Genomic DNA, 19,255 nt, shown 5'->3' with positions numbered 1-19,255 from the left:
TGGGAAAGCAGCAGCAGATGGCCCACGTGCTTGGATCCCTGCCACCCGTGTGGGAGACCTGGATGAAGCTCCTGGCTTCGGACTGGTTCAGCCCTGGTCACTGCAGCCACTTGGGGAGTGAACCAGGAGATGGAAGATCTCTATCTTTCTCTTTCTCTCTGTAACTCTTTCAAATAAATAAAGGGATCTTTATAAAAAAAAAATTGTCCCCGTATTTGGCTGAGGTTCGTGGGTGAAGAGATGGAAGACACAGTTCTTCGAGTCATCTTCAAGACCCCTGGAGAAACTCTAAGATGATTAGTAACTGGGAAAGCGTTAGAAAGTGTGTCTGTTGTGCTATCACTCGTGTTTGTGTGTGTGTTTGCAAACCATATACATGCATATTCTTGCATATTCCAGAAATACCTCATACGAGATGCTGACCCTGGAGAGGGAACTGCACTGGAGGATTGTCGCTCCCCCAATTGCGGAGGAACGACACAGGACCCTGCGCTGTTCTTTTGTCTGCTCGGCCCTTCCCGGGTTTGCTGCTGGTCCTTCCCGGGTTGGCTGCCGATCCTTCCACCTCCATGGAAGGGTGGCTCCCCCTGCCACTTTCCCCACTTCCGCCGGGGAGTGGCACACCGCCAGCCGGCTCTCTGGGGGGCTGCTCAGATGTTATCCGGATGTTCCCCTTAGATGTTCCTGGTGCATGTTGTCTCTCTCCTCCTTTATAGTCCTCTTCCACCAATCCCAACTCTGCTACCCACATGCTGAGTACGCTGCTCTCCTCCAATCAGGAGCAGGATCAGCTCCTGCAGGTTATTGGTCGAACTGGAGGCAGCTGTGTAGAAGTTGTTTACTCCTCTCCCAGCGCCATATTGTGGAAGAGCAGATGCATAGAATAAGTCTTAATTCCAGTAACTTAGTCTAGTCCGAGTTGCTCCCCACAGAGGACTAAGAAGAAGATATTTTTTATATGTTCAAGTTTGTATGCTTTTGAAGTTTTAATAACATCCATGCAATACTATTAAAAAATAACTAGGGTGGGGGCCCTGCACTGTGGCATAGTGGGCTAAGCATCCATCTGCAGCACTGGCATCCCATATGGGAGTCAGTTCACGTCCCAGATGATCCAATTCAGATCCAGCTCTCTGCTTATAGCCTGGGAAAGCAGTGGAGGATGGCCCAAGTGCTTGGGCTCTGGCACCTACATGGGTGACCCAGAGGAAATTCCTAGCTCCTGGTTCAGACTGGCTCAGCCCCAGCCATTGAGGCCATCTGGGGAATGAACCAGCAGATACTCTCTGTTCCTCCCTCTCCCTCCCTCCCTCCCTCTCTCTCTCTTTTCTCTGTAATTCTACCTCTCAAATAAATAAATAAATCTTTAAAAAAAATTTTTTTAGAGGTAGAGTTACAGACAGAGGGAGGGAGAAACAGAGAGAAAGGTCTTCCGTCCGTTGGTTCACTCCCCAGTGGCCACAACAGTTGGAGCTTTGCCAATCTGAAGCCAGGAGCCAGGGGCTTCTTCCCAGTCTTCCACATAGGTGCAGGGGCCCAAGGACTTGGGCCATCTTCTACTGCTTTCCCAGGCCACAGCAGAGAGCTGGATTGGAAGAGGAGCAGCTGGGACTAGAACCGGAGCCCACGTGGGATGCCAGCACTGCAGGCGGAGGATTAACCTACTGTGCCACAGTACCGGCCCCCCCCCCTTTTTTTTTAATTTTTTAAAGATTTATTTATTTACCTGAAAGTCAGAGTTACACAGAGAGAGGAGAGGCACAGAGAGAGAGAGAGAGGGAGGGAGGGAGAGAGGTCTTCTATCTGCTGGTTCACTCCCCACTTGGCTGCAATGGCCAGAGCTGCACTAATCCAAAGCCAGAGCCCAGGAGCTTCTTCCTGGTCTCCCACGCAGGTGCAGGGCCCAAGGACTTGGGCCATCTTCTACTGCTTTTCCAGGCCATAGTAGAGAGCTGCATTGGAAGTGAAGCAGCCAGGACTCAAACCGGCACCCATGTGAGATACCAGTGCAACAGGCGGAGGATTAACCTACTATGCCACAGTGCCGGCCCCACGGCTGCCAATCTTGATGGAAGGGCTTCCACCCAGACTGCTCTGTCCACACGTCCAGCCGCAAGCTTCTGACTCACCAGGGCAGCTCACTTGTGTGAGTCTTGTGCTCTCCTGGACTTCAGATTGGCAAACAGAGACGTGTGGAAGTCAGGTAGCCCAGCATCAGCGAGCATCTGTGCCACACCCTACTCTTCTGATCTCAGTGTGCCGTGTGCACAGCCATGCACCAGACACTGCTTCAATGACAGCCTACGCACAGCACAGCAGTCCCACGGGAGGATGTGCCTACTGACATCACCGCTGTCTTCGTGTAAGCACACCCTGTGCCAGCCGCACAATGATGAAGCTGCCTATCAGCGTGTGTCCCAGAGCATGTTCTCATCACAAGGTTAAAGGCAGGCACACGGTTGAAAGCCAGGGCCAATCTCCTTTCCTTTGTTCTCCTCTGCTTCCACTCTGTCATCCTTGTTTTTCTCCATCTCTTTGCTCTCGTCAGCCTCTTCCCTGGGTGCCCACCCTGCTAGCTCGGCCCAGAGCCATCATTCTCTGCGGAGCCCCCAGTCCCTGTGATGTGCGTGTCAGCACTGGGCTTTCCTCAAAGAGACAAGAGGGCAGAGGCCTTGTCTGATACTTCTTCATATTATCCAGAGTGCTTAGCAAAATAACACTGGACATGTATTTGTTCAATAAACCTAATAATCTAGCAAGAAAGATTTGAAATAAAATCACCTCACATTCGTGTTAACACTGTATTTGCAAAACAGGTTCTATTTTTTTTTTTTAAGATTTATTTTGTTTATTTGAAAGAGTTACAGAGAGAGGCAGAGACAGAGAGAGAGGTCCTCCACCCGCTGGTCCACTCCCAGATGGCCGCAACGGCTGGGCTTTAACCCTCAGCACCACAGTGCCAGCCCCTCTATTACTTTTAAAAAAATATTTTCTGTGGTGGCCAGCGCTGTGGTGTAGTATGCAAAGCCACAGCCTACAGTGCCAGCATCCCATATGGGTGCCAGTTCGAGTCCTGGCTACTCCACTTCCAATCCAGCTCTCTGCTATCGCCTGGGAAAGTGGGAAAGCAGTAGAAGATGGCCCATGTCCTTGGGCCCCTGCACCTGCGTAGGAGACTCAGAAGAAGCTTCTGGCTCCAGGCTTCAGATCGACCCAGCTCCAGCCTTTGTGGCCATTTGGGAAATGAACCAGTAGATGGAAGACCTCACTCTCTCTGCCTCTGTCTGTCTGTAACTCTGCCTTTCAAATAAATAAATATTTCAAAAAATTTTCTGTGAATTTTCTTTAATTTTGTTTATGTTCATCTACTTGAAAGGCAGAACAAGGGTGTGAGTGAGAGAGTGAGAGAGAGAGAAAGAAGTTATCAATCCTCTGGTTACTGCCCCATATGTCCACAACAGCCAGGCTGGGCCAGGCAGAAGCCCCAAACTCCACTTAGGTGTCCCACACGGGTGGCAGGAGTCTGAGAGTTTGAGCCATCATCTGCTCACTCCCAGGATGCACTTCTAGGAAGGACAGATGGGAAGCAGGGTAGCCAGGACTCAAACCCGGCATTCCAATATGGGATCTGAGCATCCTGGGCAGTGGCCTAACCCATGGCACCACGACATCAATTCCCAGGCTCTCTGAAATTGTTTGCTTGTTTGTTTACCTATTTATTTGAAAAACAGAGACATGGAAATAAAGAGCTTCCATTCACTGATTCACTACCCAGATACCCATAACCACAGCGGCTGGGCCAGGCCACAGCCAGAAAAAGGGAACACAAACCAGGCCCTCCAAGAGGGCGGCAGGATCCCAGTTACTTGAGTTACCACCTATTGCCTCCCAGGGTCTACACTGGCAGGAAGCTAGAGACAGAAGCCAGAGCCAGGAATGGAGCCCATTCAACCTGCTGTGGGATGTGGGCATCCTGACGGACAGCTTAACAAGTAGGCCAAACACCTGCCACTAAAAATGTATTTTTGGGGATGAACCTGAGGCACATAGAAAAGTTGAAAAGATGGTATGCCCTTTGCTTAGTTTTCCCTAATGTTAATATCTTCCATAACCAGGCACATTTGTCAGGGTAAAACAATTAATTAGCACATTACTCTTAACTCCAAGCTACACTTGGATTTCACCAGCTTTTCCACTAATGTTCTTCTTCTGTTCCAAGATTCAATCCAGGTTGCTGCATTGCCTTTAGCCTGTACGCTTTTATTAGCTCATTTATCCTCCAATGGCCTTGGGAGGAGGATACACTTATTCCCACAACAAAACTGAGACTCAAAGAGGGACCACTCAGAGACGCGCCAGGTGGTGCGCAGGTAGCAGCACCGTCCTCACACCCAGAACACCCTTAGGTGGAGGAGGATGGCTTTCCTGCACAACCTGGGTGTGAAGGGTAAACAGGGTAAGTAGGTAAAACGGCAGCTGGTCAGCCCCTGGTTTCTGCAACTGTGGCTATTTCACAAGGTACCCTCTATGCTGCTGGTTCAACATTCTAAGCTCATGAATCACATATTCATTCAGGACCAAGACATACGCTAGTCACAGTCAGCCAAAACCAAGATCGGGAATTGGAAGTTCTGCTTCTTCACCCTGGACACGTGGCCAGCTCACCGCGTGTTCCACGATGTTGAGGTGCGTGCAGCGGCACACAGGCTCGCGAAACACACGGGTGCCTGCGGGCCCCACGCTCGGACACAGAGAAGGCGATCGCCAACATCCCCAACACACGCTCAGAGCACAGGACCCACAGAAAAGACAAGCGCTCGGGGTCTCTGTGCCCAGAGACACGTGCACCTGCACTCCCAGTGCAGTCACTCGGTCAGCTCTTCACAGAGCAACCAACCTAGACGACAATCTCATCACTAGCATGGCACAGGACAGGTAAAGCTTATGTAGAGAGGACAGTTAAATGACACAGGCAAAACAACAAAAACTTACAAATGGACAAAGCCACATCTCGTTTAATAATTGATTAATGAAAAGGTTAAATCCTTCCCTAACTGACATATAATACAATGCTCATTTATACTCTATGAAGTCAAAATCTGAAATGCATTTTGGGAGAATTTATCAATGATCAAAGTATCACAGAGGAAAAAGTAGTAAAGCAGAACTAGTGCTTTCAGACATTAAAAAAAAAAGGGGGGGGAGGGGCCGGCGCCGCGGCTCACTAAGCTAATCCTCCACCTGCGGCGCCGGCACACTGGGTTCTAGTCCCAGTCGGGGTGCCGGATTCTGTCCCGGTTGCCCCTCTTCCAGGCCAGCTCTCTGCTGTGGCCAGGGAGTGCAGTGGAGGATGGCCCAAGTGCTTGGGCCCTGCACCCCATGGGAGACCAGAAGTACCTGGCTCCTGCCATCGGATCAGCGCAGTGCGCTGGCCGCAGCGCACTGGCCACGGTGGCTATTGGAGGGTGAACCAACGGCAAAGGAAGACCTTTCTCTCTGTCTCTCTCTCTCACTGTCCACTCTGCCTGTCCAAAAAAAAAAAAAAAACCCACCATGGGGGCCAGCACTGTGGTACAGCAAGATAAGCAGGTTTGAGTCCTTGGCTGCTCCAATTCCATTACAGCTCCCTGCTAATGCACCTGGGGAAACAGCAGAAGATGGCCCAAGTGCCTGGGCCCCTGCCACCCATGTAGGAGACCCAGATGGAATTTCAAGCTCCTGGCTTTGACCCTGGTCATTTCAGCCATCTGGGGAGTGAACCAGCAAATGAAAGATTTCTCTCTATATATATACTGTCTCTCCCCTCTCTTCTCTCTTCTTTCCCTCTTTTGCTCTCTCTGTAACTCTGCCTTTCAAACCCTTAATTTAAAAAATACTATAGCACATCAATAATCAAAATTCTATGAGGTTTGCTTTTCAAAACAAGAAACAAATAGATTCCCACTGTGTATAAGAAAGTGATATGTGAAAAGCACTAAAATCATAGTAAAAAATTAGTCTGTCTGATAAAAGGATTCCAATATAAGAGAAAAATTAATATAGGCCTAGACCTCATTTTATATACATTCATATGAATCATAATGTACATATCATTATAAATATAATTTGTATATACAATACATATTGTATGAGGGTACTTCAAAACCTTCATGAGAAATGGAATTAAAAGATAAGCTTATTCTGGCACAAAACATTTTAAAATCCACACATAGTTTTTTTTACCATATGTATTTTCTATGATCTTTTTGAAAAACCCTCATACTATTAACTCAGTGGAATCATTTTTTTTGCTAACATCACACAGGAATAAAAGTAAAAGGAAACAGAAAAAAGTATTTCTCTCATTTATAGACTAAAGAGAATCTTCATTTTAACAAGCAAAAAGTGAAATTACATGTTTAAAAAATGCTCAGGCACAACAAATTTTAAACGCTTAAACTCCTTTTCTACAAAAGTCATAGAAATAAGATAAAAATGGCAGAGAAATAGAGGGAAACTTGTAACAGATAAAACTTTATACCCATCAGGATGGTTACTATTAAAAACACAAAAATAAGATAAAATGCCGGCCGGTGCTGCGGCTCAATAGGCTAATCCTCCGCCTGTGGCACTGGCACACCAGGTTCTAGTGCCAGTTGGGGCGCCAGATTCTGTCCCGGTTGCCCCTCTTCCAGGCCAGCTCTCTGCTGTGGCCCGGGAGTGCAGTGGAGGATGGCCCAAGTGCTTGGGCCCTGCACCCTATGGGAGACCAGGAGAGGCACCTGGCTCCTGGCTTCGGATCAGCGCAGTGCACCGGCCTCAGCGGCCATTGGAGGGTGAACCAACAGCAAAAGGAAGACCTTTCTCTCTCTCTCTCTCTCACTGTCCACTCTGCCTATCCCCAAAAAAAAAATTTATAAAAAAATATATATATATAAAATGCCAGAGAAATACAGAGAAAACTTGTAATAGATAAAACTGTATACCCATTAGGATGGTTATTACTAAAAACACAGAAAATAAGGATATGGCAAACCAGAACCTTATGCATAGTCAGTGGGAGTAGGAAATGGAACGAGGGTTCACAGCAAATGCAATTAAAAGACAGGGTCATTTGGCATTAAAAAAAAAAAAAAAAAGTTTGATGCCCATGCACAGTTCTCTCAGAATACACATTTCCACATCCTTTGTGATGACCCCTCCCAGGTAGTGCCTAGAAAACGCAAATTCTCAGAGACAGAGGGTACAACAGAGGTTATCTGGGCTGGGGAGAAGGGGGAAATATGACTGTTCAATGAGGACAGACCTTTAGTCTGAGATGCCAGGACAGTTCTGGAAAAGCGTAGTGGTGGTGAACACACTGAACTCCACTAACTATACACTTAAAAACGCCATAAATGACAAATTCAATGTGATGTGCACTTTACTGCAATTTTTAAAAGTTGTACCTAGAATATATTAAGAACTTATATAAATCTCCCAAGTAAACTTCCAAATCTCAAAAGGACAAATAATCATATGGGAAAAGACACAAGAAAAGAGAAACACATAGAAACTGAGGAGACCCAATGAGTTTAAACCACGAGGTGGCACTTAACACTGTTAGCAAAAAAATAACAGACCGATATTTACATAATTACAAAGAAAAATTAACCTCCCACACAGCACGTCAGGTCCGTTTCACACTGCTTTAGACACTGGTCAGTGCGCCCAGACGATCTGGAGACATACAGCAGGTCTTGGACTGCAAAAATCCATTTCCTTTGACTCAAGAATTTGATACCAAAAAAACAGAGCTGGATGCAAAGGTGTTTACAGCAGCATTTTGTTTTACAACAGGAGAATGCACAAGAATTAAGAATCATTAAATGAAGCACAGCATGTTAACTGTGACGAACAGGTCCACTTAAAACAAGTAAACAAAACGACTGCATAGATACACAGGAAGAAGAAAAAAATCACAAAGTGAGAAAAGAACATTTCCCACGTGCCACAGTTACACCTGGCTGAAGTGACAAGCAAAACTGTGTGCCAGGCACCATTCCAACCACTCTACATGTTTTATATAACATGCTATGCTTGTTATTCCTTACAACTCATGAGGTATGCAAGGGAATTTCAAAATGTTTGTGGAAGATAGAATTAAAAGATAAGTTTATTTTGATTCAAAAAACTGTAAAATTCATGCATAACTTTTTCCTACTAGGCATTTTCCACGAACTTTTGGAAGACATCTTTGAGTATTCTCGCCCTAATTTTGTAAATGACAAAACTCGGGCGCTGGGAAGGGTAGGGCTGCAGGTGAGGAGCCAGCATCTGAGGCCGGCCAACCTTAACTCCCAGCCCCTGTGCATGGAAATCACATCTACAGGAGGAAGGGATGTAATTTTTGGGGTAACATTTTCAATAAAAACTGAGAAAGTAAATCATTCCACACGAGTCTCAATGAAGTGCTATACCATTAGTCTGTTTCTCTATTACACCACTTCTAAAACTTAGAAAGACTAGCTTTAGACAGACGGGCGGCCATTCACTCTCATTTTATAAAAACGGATACTTTATGGTTGGGACAACATGAAGAAACCACCTGGCCAGCCCTAGGCTCTGGTTTTATCCCAAATGCCTTTTTCATGCGTAACTGAAGTGCACAGCCAGAAAGCCTGCTCTTCGTAAGTCCCTGGCTGTGGAGCCTCTCCCAAGGGGCTTGGCTTGCTACTCCTCTCTCCCCACGTCCCGGCTCCAGCTTCTGTATGCCCTCACCACCGTCCCCCACCCCCCCAGGGAAGGTGACACCTTGCTGTTCCGATTGCATGGACATTACAGAGCCTCCGTTGCAGCAGCAGGGCACAGGCAGTGGCCTTGGCCTTCGTAGCTAAAGGACAGAAATGGCTGAAACGCAACTCCTGCCCTTCATGGGTGGGTCTCACAAACAGCCTGGGCATTCAGATGGACCACACAAAACGTCCCAAGGCAGCTGGGGTTAGAGACACAGGACTGGCCCCTGCCTCGTCTGCTGGAACATAATGTTCCCAGAGATGAGGACAATAAGCAAGGGCACCTAAAAAGCTGGGGTCGGGAAAGAGAGCTCTGTTGAAGTGGGTGAGAATATTGACTCCAAGGCCGTCACCAAATAAAGTCAATCTGGCACAGGTTTTACGGGAAAGCAGGACCGGCTGAGGGGAACCACTACCCCAGCTGTGCAGCGCCCGGGGAGAGCGCAGCACCTGGTGCACTGCACCCGGGAACCTGCCGGCTCCGCAAAGCCAGTGCCCTCCCATCTGTGGCCTCCTGCTCGTTTCCCCCAGAGACCCAGGCCTAGCGGTGTACCGGTGTGCACAAGGCTGCATGTGGTCTCCTATAACTCAGGCCACGGCCACCACCTCACCACGGCCTTCACACAGACACAGGTGATGTTCCAGCACGGGGTTCTGTGGCAGGAACAGGAGCACCAGGAGGGCTGAGACGGCAGGCGCGAGGACGAGAGCGCCACGCCGCGGCTCACACCTCCAGACGCGGTGAGCTCAGTCCCTGGCCCCAGGGAGAAGTCAAGCAACCATGCTCACAGCGAGCCCTGCCATGCCTTCAGGTCGCGGGGCGATCTGGCAACGTGATCGGCCAGAGGAAGCCCCAGTCACTGCTGCGAGAGGACTGGGAGCTACTACAAAGCAACTCAGATCGAATGGCCCTGCTCAGTAAGTCTGTCACACATGGAGTGTGACAAGGCCACGACAAGGCCCGTGGGGAAGCTGCTGCTGCAGACACGTCAGTGTCACTGACTCGCTCACACCTTATCCAACACCGTATCCCTCCCTGCAGTCTATCACGGCGGAGGGCCACGTGCTTCCCAACTGTGCCAAGTTCAGACCAGTCACCGAACACCCTGCCGGCACTCAGGCTGGACAACCTTCAGGCATTTAGAAACATGAATGCCTCCCCCCAACTTCCTATTTTTCCTTTAACTTTTTAAAAAATGTGTTTATTTGAGAGACAGAGAGAGCAAAGGTTCCCATCTGCTGGTCTACTACCCCAGTGCCCGAGAGGCTGAAGTAGGAGCTGGGAACTCAACCCAGGTCTCCCACGTGGGTGGCAGGAACCCAGTCCCTGAACCATTGCTGCCACCTCCTCTAGTCCCTGTACTGGCAGGAAAGTGAAACGTGAGAGCCGGAACCAGGCAGGAACCCCAGGCACTCCGATACAGAACACAGGCATCTGGCCGGTGTCTTGACTGCCAGGCTGAATGCCCACCCTGCCTCCTCCTTCCTTCCTGACACTCCTGATGAGAGAGAGAGCAAGACAAAGCACGACTTGTTTTGAAATAGGCCTTCCCTTCCCACCTGCAGGGAAGCAGACACGTGCTGAAAGTCTGATGTGGACGTGAACAGAACAGCCCCTAATCCATGAGGACCTCTCTGGAACATTCCCCGGCAGTAATCAGGGCACAACAGGGCTGCCTTCCACTCCAGCTCTGCTTGGAGCCACAACACGTGGTCCTCTTTCTCTACTCTGACATCTCCTTAAATTAAGGAAATAAAAACGTGTCACACGCAAATACAATGTCCCTCCCAAATGAAGCCCAAGGTTGATAAGAAATGAGTAGAACAATACTTTTATTTCTGTGCGAAGGAATCTCTTAGCAAAGCACAGTAACGTGTAGAACAAGTCAGAGATAAGAGAAGGCGGGCCCATGGAAAAGCTGATGGATTCAAATTCATCTCAGGACTGGAGTCTTCTCTCACAGGCCCCACACCCGGACACAGCAGGCAGGGTCCCAAGTCCACGTTAGGACAGGCAGAGCCCACTGCTTCCACGCAGGCTGCCTTCTGCGCTCACTCACCTGTGCCATTGGCCAGGCCATCGTGGCTTGGGTTCTTGACCGGTTGGCGGTGCCGGTTCCTCGTACTGGGGCTTTGCTCGCCAGGCGCTGTGGCTGTTCTGGCTGAACCACCTGAATGTCTGTGTGTCCTGGGGGTTCAAAGCGCAAAGCAGACAGACATAAGTTACCGTGAAAGCGAGGAAGAAGTGGGTCCTACCTGAGTTGTCGCATGCTCACTCCCTTGCTACTTACTTACTAAAACCAAGACCTTTACTGGCCCCTCCGGGTTTTGACTCAACAGAAGCTGGCTGCAGGCAGAGACCCAGGGAAGCTTCCTTCTTGGTAAAAGCCCACAAGGCAACTTCGGGCAAACTTTTCCACTTGGAGTAAACAAACCCAGAGTGAATTGCCCCCACATCTGAAATAGCTGGCAGAGTATCCTGTGACCATCACATTATTTTTATTGGGCTCAAATGTTAGAAATAAACAACCACTGGACAGGCTACAGATGAAATATTCTCCTATTAGGCAAAAGGAGCCCAAAACTTATCCAAATCAATCTTCTCTACAGCTACAAAGAGGACTGCCTTGGAAATAGCAGTCAAGGGGCGTTAAACAACTAGTCAACCCACACACTGCCTTGTTCTACCTGGAAAAGATGGCCCTGAGGCCATCTAAGTAAGTGGGCCATCAGGCAAAATGGATCTAAACCACAAAGCTAACGGTGGCATCTGGTCACAGAAAACCACACTGACACCTTCAGAGCACGCAGGGTAAGGGGCAGTGCGGGCTCACGGGTCGCTTTTGTGGCTTGCCTTCCCTCACTCGCTGCAAGCCATGTGAGCCGCCTTGGTTCAGCTGCCTTGCTGAAGGACGCCATCCGACCACTCTGTAACGACATGCCGCTTTGCCCCTGAGATGGCTTAAGCACCGTCCAGTCGGGGAAGGGCCACGCCCATGCCTCTCAGGGCAGAGGAGCAGAGGCCCAGAGAACAACATGAACAATGAAGGTAGTAACAGGGGCAGGCAGGCAGCAGGCCCAGCAGTTACGATGTCTGCATCCCACATGGGAGGGCCTGTGTCATCTCTGGCTCCAGAGGCTGAGTCTAGGTTCCTGCTAAGGCCGACCCTGGGTGGCAGCAGTGATTGTGCAAGGGGTTAGTTAGGGTCCTGTCACGTACACGGGAAATCCTGATGAGTTCTGGGCTCCCAGCTTCAGACAGGCCCAGCCATTCCGGTTGTAGGCATCTGGGGGAGTGAACCAGCAATAGCAATTCTCTTTCTGTCTCTCAAATATATTTTTTAAAGACTTATTTATTTATTTATTCGAAAGGCAAAGTTGCAAAGATAGAGAGAAAAACATAGAGACAGAGAGAGAGATTTTCCATCTACGGGTTCACTCCCCAATGGCCACAACCACCAGGGCTGGGCCAGGCCGAAGCCAGGAGCCTGGAACTGCATCTGAGTCTCCCACGTGGGCAGCATGGGCCCAACACTTCGGGCATCTTCTACTGCCTTCCCAGGCACATTAGCAGGGAGGTGGAGACCTATAAGGGACACTTGCATCACAGGCAACAGCTTAACTCCTGTGCCACAAGCCAACCCCTACATTTTTTTAAAGTAATAATAATTACTATCATATTTATTGAGCTATAGCATCATTTTCCAGCCACCGTGTATATAGCATCTCATTTAACACAGTAACCCTAAAGTTATGCTATCATTGTCCCCAATTACAGGCAAGAAAACAGATACCAAGAAGTTCTATAGAAAGTAACCAACAGAACCAAGATGCAAATGCTGGCACTTGAATTTTAAGAGTCCATGCTCTCGGGCTGCATGATGGGGGTGGGAACCTTGGACATCAGCTGGGTTCTCTTAGGCTGTTCTCTGACCAGCTACTTGGCCAATGGTGAGTCTGAAACCTGTCAGACAGTTCCCCCACTGGAAGGAGCTACAGAACCACCATTCCCCAAATATCCCATATACTACTGAGTAAGGGGAAAAAAAGCACACAAACTTTTCTTTTTACTTATTTGAAATAAAGAGTTAGAAAGAGAGAGTGAGAGAAAGAGAGTTTCCATGTACCGGTCCACCCCCAAAACAGCTGCAATGGCCAGGGCTAGACCAGGCTGATGCCAGGAGGCCAGAACTCCATCCAGGTCTCTCACGGGGGTGGTAGTGGGTCCAAGTACTCTGCGCCACCTCCTGCTGTTCTCTGGGTGCACCAGCAGAGAGCTGGACCAGAAATGGAACAGCTGGGCCCCACCTGGTGCCCATATAGGATGCCAGCACTGCAGGCTTCACCTGCTGCACCACACCACCAGCCCAGCACACAAAATTTAAAAAAAAAAAAAAATTATTTTAAGTTTTTCTTAGGTCCCCAAGAAGAGGAGAAAACTGTGAAATTTCCTAGTTCTTCATATTAGAGACTGTGTGCAGCCAAGAATGAGGAGAGGGTACAACCATCCCCTACTGACTACTCTCACTAGCACAAGAAACAGATTTTTCTGACAGAGTAGACATAAACCGAAACGTTAACAATGATTATCTTTGGATGTTGGGAATACAGATGCTTTAGTTTTTGCCTCTTGCACTCTTGGATTTTTCTAGTTTCCTTCATGGAGCTTGTGTACTTTCTGTTTTAAAAACTTTATTAAGTTGACAGGGAAAGACAGAAACAGAGCAAGCTCCCATCCACTGGTTCACTTTCAAAAGCCACAATGACTGGCACTAGGCCAAACTCAAGCTGTGGCCAGGAACTCAATCCAGGTCTCCCACGTGGGTGGGATGAGCCCAGCTATTTGGACCATCACGGATGCCCCTCATGGTCTGCATCTGCAGGGAGCCAGAGTCAGGGGCCAGAGCCTAGAACCCAACCCAGGTAGCCTGATTCGAGGCTTCTTAACTGCTAAGCCAAACACCTGGACATTTCTGAGTAAGGGCTAACACAACCTTCGAGCTTTTGGCAATTATGTTTAAGTTTGTCTTGGGGGCGTGGAGTGGAGTGGGGTGGGGTGGGGCGGGGCGGGGCGGGGAGGAGGTGGGCCCTCAGAAACTCCAGGCCTCCCTGTCTGCAGGCTGCGTGGCAGCTAAAACCGGAGCGGCTACAACTGAGCTCTGGAAAGAAAGACTCAATTCGGAGTCTCTTTTTCCATCCTATTTTTCCCTGAGCTAATTTCATAAATCAAGAGCTGTCAACCACACCTAGGTCAAAGAAAACATTTCGAAGTCCCCACTTCGCGGGAAGAAGGCTTGGTGTTAAGCATTTTACCACACCTCCTCACCAAAAGCAGAATGGGCACAGACCAGTTCCAAACGGCATGGCGGTCTTCCGCAGCTGGCGAACGTGCGCTTGCGAGAGATAAGGTTGGTTCACAGAAGGTTTACTTCAGCCAAGAAGCCCCTTATTAGGACAAAAAGCCTCTCCAGTCCGGGACTCACAGCCCCCCAAGAGAGGGCTGCACACTGCACTGAAAACACAGCTTCAACGCCAACAGCGGCGTGGCTCGGACAAGCCACGATTACTTCCAGCGGCCCTGTCCAGAGGGCCCTACCTCCCAAGGGCTCCTGGTGCCCCTGGCAGACAACTGGGTGGGTCCCCTTCCTCCCCTGGCTCCTCCCTCCCTTCTCCAAAAGGGCATGTGGTCAGGGTAGAGAGGGAACACTTTCAGCAATGTTTAACCACTAATGACAGCAGCTTAGCCTGAATGACAGGCTGGAGCAGGGCCGGGATTAGCCAGCAAACCAGAGGCAGCTGGGACCACTTTGCGTGAATTGCTGCCTGGCTGCCCGTGGCCAGCGCGGCCCACCACCCACCCCCACACACCCCTGCCCTCTCCCCACACTCTCCCCCTGCCCTACACATCTGGAGTTTCCAGTTCTTTGCTCTCATATTATCCTTAAAATAAGACACTCAGAAGAGAGGGCCTCAACAGTCGATGAAAATCTACTCAGTTTCCTCTTGGAGAACTCACTCAGCCTTTAAAAGACGAGACTGTGCCATGATGAAAAGCTGGCCCACGTGCCGAAACCACACGCCAAGGGCCAGAACAGCACCAGCACAGACGAGGGGTGATGGGGCCAGATGAGCTGGCCTCCTCCACACTGGCTTCGGCTCCGCCGGTGACTTCAGCCTTGGCTTGATCCCCCTCACCATGCCGGGGGGCAAGGGGAGTTATGCAGCCCCCGGGGGCAGTTAGAAAAGAGCTGCCCAGCCTTGCCAGTCAGGCCAAACTCTACACGTGGTTCACGTGGCCTCGTTACCGAAACTCAGCTCTCCTTATAGTGTGTCCTTCCCAGAATGCTGGTGTGGCCTCAGGCTCGAAGGCCCCCGAGGAAGGCCAGTGATGCCAGCGCTGCAGGATTCTCTCGCCATGCTCCTCAAAGCGGTTCTGATGCAGACGAGCAGCCCAGGAGAGGGCTCTGGGCTGTCCCCAGGCATCTCAGCTTTGACCTCTGTCCTCAGCTGCCACCTGACGATCAGAGCCACACCTTGGGACATCATGAAGGCTGCTGTTTCCTCGTTGTGAGGCCCAAACAGAGTCCCTGCCCTCACAGTCTGCACATTAATGGCAATGCTCAGAGAGGCATGTGCACCACCGCAGACAGTGTTGATGTGCGGGAGCCCCTGGGCTGGTGGGTGAGCCCAGCTGACTCCTGGACATTTTCACCTCCCTGACCCTGTGATAAACAGCGCGTGTACGGCAATCACACAAAACAAAATCAGGTTTCTCTTAAAAAAAAAAAAAGAAGCAACAGCAGCAGCTCTGTTTCACAACATTGCAAATATACTTTTAATGCAGCTGAACTGTACACTTACAAATGACTAAGACAGGTGCCAGCACGGTGGCACAGCAGGCTAAGCTGCTGCTTGAGATACCGGCACCCTGTATCGGAGACCCAGCTGCTCTGCTTCTGATCCAGCTTCCTGCTAACGCACCTGGGAAACCAGTGAGGATGGCCCAAGGACTTCTGCCGCGGCAGAAGACACAGATGGAGTTCCTGGCTCCTGGCTTTTGCATGGCTCAGCTCTGACTGTTTCACCCATTTAGGGAATAAACCAGCAGATGGAAGACGCTCTTATCTTTGTCTCTCCCTGTCCCTCTCTCTGTTACTCTACCTTTCAAATAAATAAATAAATCTTTTTTTAAAAAAATGACTGTGATGTAAATTTTATATTTTTTACTTTTTAAAAAAGATCTTATTTGAAAGGTAGAGTAACAGACAGAGAGAGGGAGAGACAAAGAGAAAGGTCTTCCATCTGCGGGTTCACAGGGCCAAGGGCCACAACAGCTAAAGCTGGGCCAATCCGAAGCCAGGAGCCAGGAGCTTCCTCCCAGTCTCCCACACAGGTACAGGGGCCCAAGCACTTGGGCCATCTTCTCCTGCTTTTCCAGGCCATAACAGAGAGCTGGATAGGAAGGAGCATTCGGGACTGGAACTAGAGCCTATATGGGATGCTGGCACTGTAGGTGGAGACTTAGCCTACTATGCCACAGGGCTGGCCCCTATCTTTTCTTCTTTTAAGAAAATGAAGCCAATTCTAGCATTGGTAAGGGAAAAAAATAGATAAATAAAAAATGAGGAGTCCAAAATGGCAATGGCTCTCATGCCAGAAAACAAAATTATTTGCTAAATGAAAACCTGGAATTCAAAATTTGGCAGTGGCTCAAAATTTAAGATTTGCAAGTCAATCATACAATTTATGTTGAAAATGATTTTTTAAAGCAGTTAATTCCTACAACTCAACAATAGAAACCTAAAAGACCTGATTTTAAAATGAGCAAAGGACTTGAACAGCCATTTCTCCTAAGATAGCCTACAAATGGAGAACAAGCACATGACACCACGCTACACTCTGCTAATCATTAGAGAATGCAAATCAAAACCCCAGTGAGGTATGACCTCACACCCGTTAGGAGGGCCCTATCAAAGGAGCAGAAAAGAACAAGGGCTGCTGAGCAAGTGGGGAAACTGGAGCCCTGGTGCACAATGGGTGGGAATGTAAAACCGGTACAGCCACCACGGAAACCAGAATGACAGCTCCTCAAAACACTAAACACAGCATTACCACAGGATCCAGCAACCCCCAAAAGAACTGGAAGCAGGATCTCTCAGAGACATCTGCATGGCCTTGCTGATAGCAGCACTGTTCGTAATAGCAAAGATGTAGAAGCAAATCATCAACAGATGAATGGATAAAGAAGACACAGCACACCCACACAACGGAGTATTGCTCAGCATTGAAAAGGAAGGAAATTCTGACACAGGCTCCAACGTGAATTAACCGAGAGGACATCACGCTGAGTGAAATACGCCAATCACAACAGGACGGACACCGCGGGATCCCACTTACATCACCTCTAGAGCAGTCAAACTCAGAGTCAGAAAGAATGATGGTTGCGACGGGCTGAGGGAAGGGGAAAACGAGTAAGAAATTTGTAGACAAGCAAAAATATTTATAAAATACTATCAGAAAAGAATTTTTAAAAAAGATTATTTATTTTAAATGCAGAATGACAGAGAAAGAGAAAGAAAAGATCTTCTACCCACTGTTTCCTCCCAAAATGCCCACAATAGCCAGGTCTGGACCAGGCCAAAGCCAGGAGCCAGGAACTCCATCTGCGTCTCCCATGTGGGTCTCAGAGATCCAAGTACCTGGGCCAACATCTTCTGCCTCTCACGGTGCACACGAGCAGGAAGCTGGACGGAAGCAGAGGTGGGACTGAAGCACAGGCACCCCAATGTGAGATGCGGATATCCCAAGCAGCAGCTTGCCCTGCTCAGCTATAATGCCCGCCACAACTCCCCCCACCCCGCCCCCAAAGCATACTAAGGCTCCATCAAAATTAAAATGCTTACTCTTCAAAAGATATTGTCAAGAAAATGAAAGGATATTCCACAGACTGCAAATACATATCTGATCAAAGACCTACATCTACTAATGAAGCAGTTCTGTATTCTGATTATAGTGGTGGCTAGCTATATTAAAACACATGATAAAGTTTCATATATACCAAAAAAATAAAAAAGCTCATGTAAAAACTGGAACAAGGGCTGGTGCCGTGGCTCTCTTGGTTAATCCTCCGCCTGCGGTGCCAGCATCCCATATGGACACCAGGTTCTAGTCCCGGTTTTTCCTCTTCCAGTCCAGTTCTCTGCTGTGGTCCGGGAGGTCAGTGGAGGATGGCCCAAGTGCTTGGGCCCTGCACCCGCATGAGAGACCAGGAGGAAGCACCTGGCTCCTGGCTTCAGATCGGCGCAATGCCGGCCGTAGTGACCATTTAAGGGGTGAACCAGCAGAAGGAAGACCTTTCTCTCTGTCTCTCTCTCTCATTGTCTATATCTCTGCCTGTCAAAAAAAAAAAAAAAAAACAACAAACCAACAACAACAACAAAACACTGAAACAAAAGACCTACATCTAGAATATATAAAGAACTCTCAAAACTTCGCAGTAGAAAACAATCTAATATTTTTTAAATCATCAGAAGTTTTGAATAGAGACAGGGAATTGACACAACAGTTATGACTGCTTGGGATACCCACATCCCATATCAGAGCACCTGGGTTCAAGTCTTGGCTCCACTCCCAATTCCAGCTTCCTGCTACTATGCACTCTGGGAAGCTCCAGTAACTGGTTCCCTGCCACCCACGTGGGAGCCCTGCATTGAGTTCCCAGTTTCTAGGCTTTTGAGGAATGAACCAGCAGAAGAGAAGTCTCATTTTCTCTCTCCCTCTCAAATAATTTCAAAAAAAAGACCAGAACAGGCACTTCACCAAAGAATCTACAGATGCCAAATAAGCACAAGAAAGATACTCAGAATCTGTAGTTCTTAGGGAAATGCAAAGCAAAACTTCGATGGTATACCATTACACATCTATTAGAATAGATGGAATTTAAAAAAAAATTAATGAGTGCTGGTGAGGATGCAAAGTAACTGAAACTCTCTCATCCAGTGCTAGAGGGAATGCAGCATGGTTCACTCTGGAAGGCAGCTTGGCAGCCTCTTTCAAAGTTAAAGATGGTTTAGCACACAAACCAACATTCTTACACCCAGGTATTTACCCATGAGAAATTAAAACAAATGTTTACACAAAAATCTATCTACAAATATCCATAGTGACTATTTTCATAGTTGCCCAAACTAACAACTCAGCATCCTTCAATTTGTGAATGAAATGACAAAAAAAAGGGGCACATGCATACAGTGGAATACTACTCGGGGGAAAAAAGGAACAAACTACTGACACGTGCAACCACACAGATAAACCACAAATGCAATGCGTTAAGCAAAAGAGACCCAACAGGCTACAGAGCGCATCATTTCCTTTTCACTGAGGAAGAGAGAAAACATTAAGGGAAGAAAAGAGATCAGTGGGGAAAAACGGAGAGGTTAACAGCAAAGCGGTACAAGGGAACTTTCTGGGATGATGAAACTTTCTTTTTATTTATTTTCAAT

The 19,255-nt window shown here is 48.4% G+C and overlaps 1 protein-coding gene across 1 annotated transcript in view; it reads right to left on the bottom strand.

The window, feature by feature from the left end:
- Nucleotides 1–19,255, bottom strand: part of WWP2 (WW domain containing E3 ubiquitin protein ligase 2) — a 159,429-nt gene that overhangs the window by 51,351 nt on the left and 88,823 nt on the right. Inside the window, exon 7 of the mRNA XM_002711669.5 lies at nucleotides 10,814–10,941. Coding sequence (XP_002711715.3) covers nucleotides 10,814–10,941 — 128 coding nt within the window. The remainder of the gene's footprint in view (nucleotides 1–10,813; nucleotides 10,942–19,255) is intronic.

This window comes from Oryctolagus cuniculus, chromosome 18 (assembly GCF_051225735.1).
Source record: "Oryctolagus cuniculus isolate XC-2025 breed Fujian yellow rabbit chromosome 18, ASM5122573v1, whole genome shotgun sequence".
In the NCBI taxonomy this organism is placed as follows: domain Eukaryota; kingdom Metazoa; phylum Chordata; class Mammalia; order Lagomorpha; family Leporidae; genus Oryctolagus; species Oryctolagus cuniculus.
This window is presented reverse-complemented; position numbering and strand designations above follow the sequence as displayed.